A 12,643-nucleotide genomic window follows, 5' to 3' on the forward strand; every position below is an offset into this window, starting at 1 on the left:
CGATGCAAATTTAGTGCAAGGTTAGCTCTGATTTTTATAATCTTATTGATTACAGACTCGTCTTTCTGTTTTTTGCTCGATAATTGGTTGGTTCCTAGCATAAGGTAAATTGTTCGAGCATTAATGATGCATTTTGTGTGATTAAAAGTTTTCATAACGACTTGAGAGGCTTTTAGTGATCTATGGGAGAGAACTGGTGACAAGTATTATTAAGAACTTTGTGGCTTCGAAGGTAATTTTAACCCTTTGCTATTTGTTCATTTAAAATCAGCTTGAAATTATTAAATGTGTTTCTATGTGATTTTTATATTGTTTGGTAGCAGAGTAGTGTAGTGCTACCAGGGGATGAAATAATATTGAATTTTGTGATCCTATATTTTTTTTACAGTTATTATGTATGTGTGCTATAAAGTTGGAACTTGGAACAATGACAGGATTACATCGATACTTGCATATCAACTTTGGAAATGCATCAAATTTGGTTTACAAGACTAATCTTAGCTATCCTCGAAATAATTTGCAAATGACTAAATTGATTTAGTTATCGGAACTTTCTTATCTAGAGTTTAGTTTTAACATTTGATTATTTTTTTTATACTTGCTGATTGTGTTCCTAGGCATGACGAGTGAGCTGTCGTATACCCAAATAAAACAACGCGTTCATAGATTTGTTTGGAAAGGCAAGCCAAATATTACAAACATCATTGTCAAAATTTGAGGATAAGAAACAGCATATGTTCTTTAGTTTGTGTTTGAGAGTGAGAGATATGTTGACACTAGAATAGTAGATGAAAAGAAAATTATGTTACATATAAATGCATTTCTTCACACACAACCAAATCAAGAGATGCATCAACACAGAGATATTAACTTACAAATACGTGCAATTGTAAGAAACCCCCTACGGAGTAAGATAAACAGTGAAATGTGTAATTGTCTCGAGACCATCAGTGGTGTGCTGATCCTCATGTGGAAGAGTTTCAATAGTGGCATACCCTTTAGCATTTTCGTATATTCCAGTTCCTCCAATTACCACAATATGTGAAATTGGAGATGCTGTTCTGTGAACTCCAAAGAAACTAATTGTGTCGTCAACCTCATGATTGTGACCATGAAACATTGTTGTTAAGGCTATTGTGTGGCTGCTTCCATCAGAAGAACTTGCCAAGTAAAACCCTTGAGCTTTTCCAAGAACTGCAGATCCCAGCTCATGCCCTTCTGTTATCTCATTGTCGACCACTGTTACAGATCCAAACATGAGCTGTTGGAGGGTTACCCCTGCCGGAAGCTGTCCTGCCGTGACAAAGGCCTGGTTGTTTCCGCCATTCACGATGTTGTTATTGCCGTTATTTTGGAGGAGAGTGTTGGTAGGGGAGCCATTTAGGCCAATGAGAGAAGGAACGTTGTTGTTATTGATGACTCCATTGATGGTATTGAGGGGTACCCCGCCGTTGATGGGGAAGATTTGGTTGTTGGGCTTTGAAAATGGGAGGTTGTTGGCGTCAGAGTTGGCCACGATGCCTGTCACCACCCGGCCAGACGGGTTTGAACCACCGAGGATGTCGTGCATGAAAAAGGACAATGTAGGGTGGTCGGTTGTGGCAGCTCCAGCGGTTGTTCCAGTGGCAGCTCCTGGGTTGGTGGCAGCTCCACCAGTTGTTCCAGTGGCTGCACCTGGGTTGGTGGCAGCTCCACCAGTTGTTCCAGTGGCCGCACCTGGGTTGGTGGTAGCTCCGCCAGGTGACGTGGTGGTTACAGGCGGCGTTTGAGCTATGACAGGGGCAGTAGGTTGTGCGTCAATGGAAGGATTTGTTGGCACAACGGTGGCCGGAGTGCTCGGCTGAGCTGCGGTGGGTGCGACCACAGGCGCCACGTCAGGGTTGTCAATCTCCGGTGGTGTGGTATCAGACACACTAGGGGCATCGTCTGGGAGTGGAATTTGTGCGCTGGCTTCATCAAGAATTCGTGCAGAGTTGGCCAATGTAGTTGCTAGCAGCAAGAAACAAAAAATTGACTTGATTGTCTTGGATGTGAGCTTGAAAAATGGAACCATTTTGAATGTGGAAGCTAATATTTTTCAGAATGATTTCTTGAGTGGATTTACATTGGATTCTAAGCATGGTTATATAGTTGGAATTATTCAAATTAGTTGTATAATTAATTAAATAAGTGGAGTTGATTGCATGGAGTTGGTAGATGAATACCCTTTAAATGGTTGATTAGTTGAGCTAAGCGGAGTCTTAATTGGGGAATTTTTTTGTATAATGGTTTTGTTGAGTACATGCAAAATAAGATATATTACTAATATTGTGAAGTGGCATATGTACGCTTTGTTCCTTGAAAAAGCCTCATGAATCACAATTTTTTGGAATTAGAACCCTATAATTAAAAAATACATTTTTGTTTAACTTTATTTGAGTATGAATTATAAGGTTATTTTTGTTGTATCATATTTTGGGGGAAAAATTCCATTTAAATACACCGCACTTCGAATTGCAAGCATGTAAAAATGTTGGACTTTAGGGTGTCGTCTTCTCCACTCAAAAGCTACTATAATTTTTTTTTTTAAAAAAAATCTATCAACATATTTTGAAAGTTGGGTTTGCCTTTTTGTTTTTTCAAATCTTTTTACATGTTTCTGCTTTTCCATTTTTTCCTTTTTTTAACTGTTAAAAAATATTTTATTCTGTGTTTTAAACTTTTTGTTTGTTATTACACATCATCATTCTATCTTTTCAATTTTCAAAATTTGTATCCAAATAGTTAAAAATAATATTTCGTAACTTCTAATATAAGAACGACAATTCGAGTCAAGATATGAACAATTATATTCATTTTATCGCATGATAAAACAATCATCTATTTATATAATCTCCATAATATAATTTTATATATAATATTTAAAAGTGTTACATACATTACTCAAGGTAAATTTTGCTTCAAATTCTCTTTTACTAATGTTCGATATAGCAGCTTCAAAATAAAGAATCCTACTTTGTATTTTTTAGTTACAATGGTTTATATTTCTCCAATATCTCAAATTTGATATAAATTTTTAGATCTTTAAGATTCAATAATCAATTATAACAAAAATTACTTCCATCATATTTATTCATATAAATAGTTTTAATTTACATAAATTTTAAAACATACAATTTATATATTTATATCAAAATGGATCCAATTTAAAATGAACTTTGCCGAGCTATTTAAAATTTCACCGAGAGGTAATAAAATAGTAAAGGAAAAATTGATTTTTTTGTCTTGTATTTTTGTCAATTTACGATTTCGATCCTTTAAATTTTCATATTTCAGTTTTAATCCGATATTTTTGTTTTTTTTTGGTAATTTTAATTTTTTTTAATGTGGTGCTGATGTGACACGATGTAATGTTGACGTGGAATTCACGTATATAGCGTCAAGTAAATATTTTCAAAAATTAAAATTGAAAAATAAAAATCAAAATTGTTATAAATTTAGTAGAGAAAGATGAGAGAATAAAATACAAGAGAGAATATAATAGAAGAAGATGAGTGTTTAATATATGGACTAAACACCTCTATTTATAGGGTAGAGGGATTAGTGTAGAAAAGGTAAATTACAATCAAATCAATCAACTATATTACATCTATATATAACACTCCCCCTTAGATGATTGATAGAGAATCCAATGTTGCCTCGTTAAAACCTTGTCAGTAAAACCCATTGGAAAAAACCTGAACGAAGGAAAAAGAGTACAACAATTGATACTCCCCCTGATTTCAATCACCGAATATCTTTTAATTGATGCATCCCTATCTTTTGCACCAATTTCTTGAATGTTGATGTCGGTAATGCCTTTGTGAATAAATCAGCTACATTGTCACTTGAACGGATTTGTTGGACATCAATATCACCTTTTTGTTGAAGTTCGTGCGTGTAGAAAAACTTTGGTGAAATGTGTTTCGTTCGATCGCCTTTGATATACCCTCCTTTTAGTTGTGCAATGCAAGCAGTATTATCTTCAAAAATAGTCGTCGGGCTATCTTTCGTTGTTGGTAGTCCGCATGATTCTTGAACATGTTGAGTTATAGATCTCAATCATATGCATTCTCGACTTGCTTCATGCATTGCAATGATTTCAGAGTGATTTGATGATGTAGCTGTCAAAGTTTGCTTTGTTGACTTCCATGAAATAGCGGTGTCCCTTCGTGTAAACACATAAACCGTTTGGGATTTGGCTTTATGCGGATCTGAAAGATAGCCTGCATCTGCATATCCTATTAAAGAGAAATTTGATTTTTCCAAATAAAATAATCCCATGTCAGTTGTACCACGAAGGTAACGAAATATATGTTTTACACCATTCCAATGTCTTCGGGTTGGAGAAGAACTATATCTTGCTAGAAGGTTGACAGAAAATGCTATATCTGGTCGAGTATAATTTGCAAGGTATGACAATGCACCAATTGCACTAAGATATGGTACTTCAGGACCAATGATATTTTCTCCATCTTCAAGTGGACGAAAAAGATCTTTATTAGTGTCAAGTGATCGTACGACCATTGGTGATGCTAATGGATGTGATTTGTCCATGTAAAAGCGTTTTAATATTTTCTCTGTGTATGAAGATTGATGAACAAATATTCCTTCTGATAAATGTTCGATTTGCAATCCAAGACAAAACTTTGTTTTTCCCAAATCTTTCATCTCAAATTCACTTTTTAAATAATTGGCAGTTTTAGTGAGCTCTTCGGAAGTTCCTATAAGATTTAGATCATCTACATATACTGCCACGATTGCAAAACCCTCATCCGTCTTTTTTGTAAAAACGCATGGGCAAATAGCATTATTTGTGTAACCTTCTTGTAGTAAATATTTGCTAAGGAGATTGTACCACATTCGCCCAGATTGTTTTAATACATATAATGATTTTTACAATTTAATTGAGAACATGGTATTGGGATTTGTATCACTTGATTCTGATGGTTTAAATCCTTCAGGGATTTTCATGTATATGTCGCTATCAAGTGAACCATATAAATATGCAGTGACCACATCCATAAGTCGCATATCCAAATTTTCTGATACAGCCAAACTAATCAAGAATCGAAAAGTGGTGGTATCCATCACAGGTGAATATGTTTTCTCGTAATCGATTCCAGGTCTTTGAGAAAAACCTTGGGCTACAAGTCTGGCTTTGTATCTTACAATTTCGCCATTTTCATTTCTTTTACAAACACCCATTTGTATCCTACGGGGATTACATTTTTGGGTGTTTGAACTACGGGTCCAAACACTTTACGTTTTTCTAGAGAATCTAATTCAGCTTGTATAGCTTCCTTCCATTTTGGCCAATCATTTCTTTGTTGACAATCTTTAACAGATTGTGGTTCGGGATCATCAATACCTTGCATGATATCAAGAGCCATGTTAAGTGCGAACACATTATCGATGTTCGTATTTCTGCGATCCCATATTTTACGAGATATCAATTGAAGTCTCAATATTTTCATGTGGTTGTGATTCTTCATGGATCACGTTATCCACATCTGTTTCATTTTGATGTAAGGTTTCTTCTTCTAGAGTTTTCAAACCTTGTTTTTCTTGTACCTTTCTTTTTCTGGGTACTGTATCCTTTGAACCAATCGGTCGACCACGCTTCTGGCGTATTTTAGATTCATTTGCGGGTAAAGTATTATATGGTCCTGCAGGGACATCGATCTTCACTGGGGTATTTTCTACTTGTATGTGTGACTTTGTTACATTTTTTGTATTAAAAAAGACATCAGGTAATTGATTTGCAATTCTTTGCAAGTGAATGATTCTTTCAACTTCTTGCTCACATTGATTGTTTCTGGGATCGTAATGAGATAATGTTTTCTCATTCCAAAAGATTTTTCGTTGTTCTTCAGGATACAATTTTTCTCCACCCAATGTTGGAAAATTTGTTTCATCAAAATGGCAATCTGCAAATCTTGCATTAAACAAGTCGCCTGTTAAGGGTTCCAAATATCTAATGATAGACGGTGACTCATACCCCACATAAATTCCAAGTCTACGTTGGGAACCCATTTTGGTTCGTTGTGTAGGTGGGATAGGTACTTGTACCGCACAACCAAATACTCTAATGTGAGAAACTTCAGGTTCTTGACCATATGCAAGTTGCAATGGTGAATATTGGTGGTAATTAGTTGGTCTTACACGAATTAACGATGCAGCGTGTATGATAGCATGACCCCAGGCTGAAGATGGCAGTTTTGTTTTCATGAGTAGCGGTCTTGCAATTAATTGCAGTCGCTTAATAAAGGATTCTGCAAGACCATTTTGTGTATGGACATGGGCTACTGAATGCTCGACCGAAGTCCCTATTGACATACAAAAGTCATCAAATGCTTGTGATTTAAATTCAGCAGCATTATCAAGGCGAATTGCCTTAATTGAGTGGTCAGGGAATTGAGCTCGTAGTTTAATCATTTGCCCAAGTAGTTTTGCAAAAGCTATATTTCGAGTTGCAAGCAAACTAACATGTGACCACCTAGTTGATGCATCAATCAATACCATAAAGTATCGAAATGGACCACATGATGGGTGTATAGGCCCACAAATATCCCCATGAATTCTTTCCAAGAATGTTGGAATTTCAACATTAATCTTTGTTGGAGAAGGCCTTATAATTAGTTTACCTTGTGAAAAAGCCACATGAAAAGTCACCATTTAGGAGAACCTTTTGATTCTTTAAGGGATGTCCATGCGAATTATCTATTATTCTTCGCATCATTGAACTCCTAGGGTGACCAAGTCGATCGTGCCATAATATGAAAGTTTTCTTGTCAACAAACTTCTTGTTTGTGACTGTATTTGCCTCAATTGCCTTTATTATTGTGCAATACATCCCAGAAGAGAGTGCACGTAATTTTTCTTTTATATGTTTTTTACCCATATCTTAGTGCAATTGGTGCATTGTCACACCTTGCAAATTGTACTCGAGTAGATATAGCATTTTCTGTCAACCTTCTAGCAAGATATAGTTCTTCTCCAACCCGAAGACATTGGAATGGTGTAAAACATATATTTCGTTACCTTCGTGGTACAACTGAAAATAAAATTGTACTGAATAAAACCAAAATCAAAAAGATAAATCTGACTATTATAGAAAAAAAACATAGATATCCAAAATCACTAATCTTAGGGACACGAAAGCATTAAAGGCAGAACTTGATCACTCTATATTTTCTAGCACATCACCCCCAATCAAATGATCAATATTCCCGTCTGGTTGTGCAAAAAAATCAGAGACATCCAAGTGAGTTATATCAACAGGGCCATCATCATCAGCAAAATTTGTCTCTATTTTTCCATTTTTTTTGATCGAATTTTGGTAGAGATCCACAAGATGCTTTGGAGTACGGCAGGTACGAGACCAATGCCCTTCTGTTCCGCATTTGAAACACTTATCTTCATACTCTTTCATGTTTCTCCCTTTTTCTTCTTCATTATTCGGTTTCCACTGCTGGTGGTTTGTTTTCTGTCTCTTTTCATCATGTTGCTGGTAATTTTTGTTTTGACCATGGCCACGCCCACGTCCTCTTCTAATATGGGGATTTTGAGTTGAGTTGGCATTCACTTCAGGGAATGATATTTCATTTGCTTCAGGAAATGGTGTAGAGCCAGTTGGACGTAATTGATGATTTTTCAATAGTAATTCATTGTTTTGTTTAGCAACTAGTAGACAGAAAATAAGCTCAGAGTACTTTTTAAATCCACGCTCACGATATTGCTGCTGCAGGAGCACATTTGAAGCATGAAAGGTGGAGAAAGTTTTTTTCAAGTAGATCTTGATCAGAAATATTTTCTCCACAAAGTTTGAGCTTTGAACAAATCTTGAATAATGCGGAGTTATAATCGCTTACAGATTTGAAATCTTGTAAGCGAAGATGGATCCACTCATAACGAGCTCTTGGGAGAACTACACTCCTATGATGGTCAAACCTTTCTTTAAGATTTTTCCAAAGTTCTTGTGGGTTCTTCACAGTGAGATACTCGGCTTTCAATCCATCATCGAGATGGTGGCGAAGAAAAATAAGAGATTTTGCAAGATCCTGCGGGGATTCATTATTTTCTTCTTTTATTGTGTTTCCAAGATCCTTAGAAACAAGATGAACCTCAGCATCCAAAATCCTTGACAAATAATTATATATACGTGCAATATATATATATATATATATATATATATATATATAATTATGTTAACAAGCATCTAATCACAATTATGGAATCATATTTATTAACTTTCCTAAGAATGATAAATATTCACATAAACAAATATCAATTAATATCGAGTAAAAATAAATGCATAAAAAAAATATAATATCCCAATATAAGACACAAGCATAAAAGTGTATAAAAGTCAATATTCTTCGGGAATATTGATAAACTTAAGATTTTGGATAATATTCTTCAGGAATATTGAAAATCTTATATATTTATATTGTATCCATAGATCTATCGAGATTTTCAATAAAAATATGTTGTGTTACTTCAAGAACATCAATATAAAATTAAAATTAATGCTTCTTCAGGTTCATAATATGAACATAAAATATGAGATACTTTGAGAGCATCAATATTAATTTTTAATATTGTGCTACTACCGGATCATTGAAACTATTGGCAAAAAAAAAAAAAAATAATATTTGTGCTATTTCGAGAGCATCAATATGAAATTTATATATTGTGCTTTATCGAAAGCATCCACACAAAGATTATGAATAAAAATTATTTATGAGTTCTACCTTGAAACTAGAGCACTCATGCTGATAACGTGTTATAAATTTAGTAGAAAAAGATAAGAGAATAAAAGACAAGAGAAAATATAATAGAAGAAGATAAGTGTTTAATATATGGACTAAACACTTCTATTTATAGGGTATAAAAATTAGTGTAAAAAAGATAAATTACAATCAAATCAATCAACTATATTATATTTATATATAACAAAAATAGTAAAATAACAAATATATATGACCAAAATTTGCATCGTTAGCGATAGTAAAATACCAAGAAATTGTAATCTGTTTCAAAAAACAAAGCGAGAGGAGGATTCTTGTGAAATCCAAAATCCAATTCGAAAACACAGAGAGCAAAGGCCAAGGTCACTCAGTGAGCTGAGAATTGGGGGAAATTTCACTGAAAATGGACGATTACACCAGAGAAATGATGGATTTGAAAACCCTCGTCACTCGCACTCTCGAGAAGAAGGGCGTCCTTGCCAAGATCCGAGTTAGCTTCGTCCCCAACCCTCGAATTCTATGTTTCTCTTTTTAATTTGATGCCGTCTTTTTGTTTACATTTTCGCTCGGGGTTTGAAATTTGAGATTTTAACTCAACAAGGCTGTATGGATCGCTTTTTTCGAGTCGGTTGGTTGGAAGCTTTTTCGAGTTTACGAGATGAGGTTTATTTAGGTCGAAAATGGGCTGCTTGTTGTGATTGATCCTTGAGAGACGAGTGGATGTTCGATTTTTTGATTTTACTATCTCAAGTTTTTGGGTTTTGCTTATTCTCATGCTCGGATGGACTCGGGATGAGTTCGAATTATACTTGGCTTTGCAGATTTTGTATTTTATTTTTGTACAATGTGGATAATATTAACTAAAACGATGGCATTGTAATGCCAGCAAGTTCGTGATATGCCTAAGATTTCTCAAAAAAGAACTGTGAAGTTGCTAGGATTTCTGTTGGTAGACATGTAGTGTTAATAAAATGGCACCGTGAAAATAAATTTGCATTTGCTGAGATGGCGAAAGAGTGTCACTGTGGTTGTTTTCAGGCAAGCTTTGAAAGTTCTGTTGTTATTTGTTGTTAGGCTGAGCTGAGAGCTAGTGTGTTTGAAGCAATTGAAGAAGAGGATCGAGTGATAGAGAAAGAAGAAGGTCTACCTCCTGCACTATTGGGTAGCTGCAATGACCGTGCTAAGCAACTTCATAACTCTCCTTCAGGTACATAAGTTTCAACTTTCTCATTCCTTTTTAACCCTGATTTGAAGATACCAACCCATTTAGTAGAGTTCCATTGACCTTTACTGCCTATCTGCATTCAGTTTCAAATCGCCTAGTTTTGTGGAGGTAAGCTCAATTCCACTGTTTTCCTTTTAACTAGATAAATTTGACTTAGGAGAAGATTCCTAGGTAAATTGTTTTCTGTTGCAATCTTCAAGTTGGAGATTCTCCTCCAGTTCTCCTCGTAACGTGATTCGCCTCTGATGCCATCCTCCTTTAGGGTAAAAACCTAAAAATATAGCATCTATGGGATGGCTCTGTGGTTTTCTTCCCCTCCATGTCATCCAATATCTTACCATGTAGTAATGGGCATGTGCGTATTTAACACCATGGTGATACTTCATAGTTCATCCTCTGCATCTCGTTCTCTTTCTGCTCTCGCCGTGGATAGAAAATGAATTGCAGGACCTTCGAAACTTCATCATTGTTTACGGTTTATTGATGTTATGTTATGTTGCTGTGATGTGACCTGATACTTCATCACAAGCTGATACTTGGCAAAACTATGATGTGACCTGATACTCTATGGCATTATCTCTCATATCATAAGCTGTATCAGTTTCTGAAATGGGTGCGTTTTGAGCTTAGAAAAATCAAGAATGATTAAATATTTAAAACTTTTTTCCGTCTTTGTTTTGTTAAGTACAGGAAGGCTTTTGACTGCATTGGTATGTGAGTACTTGGAGTGGGCTCAATTAAGTCACACCTTAAAAGTTTACTTACCAGAGTGTAATCTGGTACTTTCTACTCACTCGTCCCTTTGTTTACTCTTACTGTCACGGTTATGTAATTATGATCTGTTAAATTTCCTATATATTTTCAGCCCAAAGATTCCTGGAAATCTGAGTTAAAAGAATTTGGCAGCAAGAACGGGCATGATCTTAATCGGAATGGAGACAGCGGTCCTCTGCTTCTGGATGTTCTTGAAGGGTTCTTGAAATATGAGGTCCAATAAGTGCATTATTTAGATTAAGATTTTGAAATTGATGGCATCACTCATATGATGGCTTACTTTAACATGCACGGAAACTACTCTTTCTGCTATCTAAATTATTTTCTTATTAAAAGAACTATTTTTGTCAGCTAAACTTATCAAATGGTTTTTGTCAAGCAGTTAAATGTAATCTGGAATTTTTCTGTTCCTTATTGCTGTTGGTTGTGGTTGGCCAGCTAATGAGAATATTTTCTTATGTGGCCTAGAATTTTCTTACTTCATGATGCTTCTTGTTCACTCAATAAAGTAATTTTTTAGGTCATTGCAATGCATAATAAAAAGCTAATTATGTTTCTGAATGATTCTGCTCGATCTTAAATCACGAAGCTCAAATCATGGCATAAAGTTCTGTATGTTTCTATTTCTTAGATAATGTCAGCTTCTCTTGATAGTTTTGATGTATGTGGCTCATGCAGAATTTATCTCAAGGAAGGGGTAGCAACAGGAGATTAACCACTTCAGAAGCAGAGTCTCTATCCAACTTGGAGACTCGAAATATCCGGAGACCTTCACCGCCCTCAGTTGCTGGGGGTTTACCTCCACTGGGAAGGTTCGTGACCATTACTTATGTATGTTTTTTCATTCACTTGCTTTACTGTTTAAACTTGTAATTAATAGAACTCTCATTGCAGGCCTCTTCCTGTTTCACAATCATCAGGTAAGTAATAAAATGCATTTGATATTGTTTCCGTGACATCAGTTAGATTATTCATTTTTATTGTCTTGTTTTGGGTGAGTTTCAGATAGAAGGGCTGGCTCTTCTACTTCTGGCTATAGGAAAGGTGATTACAATTGGAGATATGATAATGATGAATCTTCAGAAGATGTATTACGTGCTTCTGCTGCTTTAGAAAATCTGCAGTTGAATAGAAAAGCTCGTAATTTGACCACATCTTGGAGGTTTGTTTCTGAACCTTGATGTTGTATTCTCTAAGCTCACCAGTTCTCGATGGTCAGTAATTCATGCATATTGGTTTTTTAGAGTTTTAAAAATATATGCATTCAGTTGTGTATATGATGATTTTTGGTCAGTAAACTTTTGGATATTATTTATGGTACTTCGAAGTGTTATATCAATAAAAAAAACTTGGAATTTACGTACTAGAGTGGAAGTAAATCTTATTTGAAGTATTTTACACAGCATGTATTTTCTGTCTTTTTAAACACCACTGCTGTTCAATGCATTTTTGGCAGGAATGGTGGAGATGGAGTTCCCGAGGAAGATGGCAGGGGAGACTACATGTAGTCAAATGATTTCAACTTAGTTCTAAGAATTTAATTGCTCCAACTATATACAAGATCTTTGTTCCTTCATGTATCTGTGAGTTGTATTTTTATGAGCTTAACCCTCTTCCTGTTTTCACTCACCATTGCACCATTTATCCCCATTTGGTGCTCATTTTCCCTTGGTCATATTGGTACTTTACCAAGTTGGTCTAGTATGTGGTTCTTGTATGTAGACAATCTTGTGTTAGTTACTGAATTTTTAGTTGCTTCGGCTCATGTCGCATTCTTGAGTATCATTAGCATGGCATGTATTTATGTTTCGGAACATCGTATTTCGCGTTGTTTAGTTGTTTGCTCATGTTTATTCGGCCAGAACGTAGAATT

At 35.3% G+C, this 12,643-nt stretch overlaps 3 protein-coding genes across 3 annotated transcripts; 1 reads left to right on the top strand and 2 right to left on the bottom strand.

The window, feature by feature from the left end:
* Positions 1-27: 27 nt before the first annotated feature.
* LOC140881355 (dirigent protein 24-like) lies at positions 28-2,140 on the bottom strand. The gene has a single exon (XM_073286593.1). It carries the CDS (start codon positions 2,051-2,053, stop codon positions 902-904), a length of 1,152 nt encoding a protein of 383 aa, XP_073142694.1. The 5' UTR covers positions 2,054-2,140; the 3' UTR covers positions 28-901.
* Positions 2,141-7,201: 5,061 nt separating this feature from the next.
* LOC140878023 (uncharacterized) lies at positions 7,202-8,794 on the bottom strand. Its single transcript, XM_073281625.1, has 3 exons — positions 8,775-8,794; positions 7,893-8,160; positions 7,202-7,762 (listed from the first exon to the last, which is right to left on the bottom strand). The coding sequence occupies exons 1-3, from the start codon at positions 8,792-8,794 to the stop codon at positions 7,202-7,204; spliced, it is 849 nt and encodes a 282-aa protein (XP_073137726.1).
* Positions 8,795-9,038: 244 nt separating this feature from the next.
* On the top strand, positions 9,039-12,606 carry LOC140883253 (protein TONNEAU 1a-like). Its single transcript, XM_073289646.1, has 8 exons — positions 9,039-9,261; positions 9,846-9,978; positions 10,687-10,775; positions 10,862-10,984; positions 11,449-11,582; positions 11,665-11,690; positions 11,776-11,932; positions 12,227-12,606. Exons 1-8 carry the CDS (start codon positions 9,175-9,177, stop codon positions 12,276-12,278), a joined length of 801 nt encoding a protein of 266 aa, XP_073145747.1. The 5' UTR covers positions 9,039-9,174; the 3' UTR covers positions 12,279-12,606.
* Positions 12,607-12,643: the final 37 nt, after the last annotated feature.

The sequence above is a fragment of the Henckelia pumila genome, chromosome 2 (genome assembly GCF_033568475.1).
Source record: "Henckelia pumila isolate YLH828 chromosome 2, ASM3356847v2, whole genome shotgun sequence".
Lineage (NCBI taxonomy): Eukaryota > Viridiplantae > Streptophyta > Magnoliopsida > Lamiales > Gesneriaceae > Henckelia > Henckelia pumila.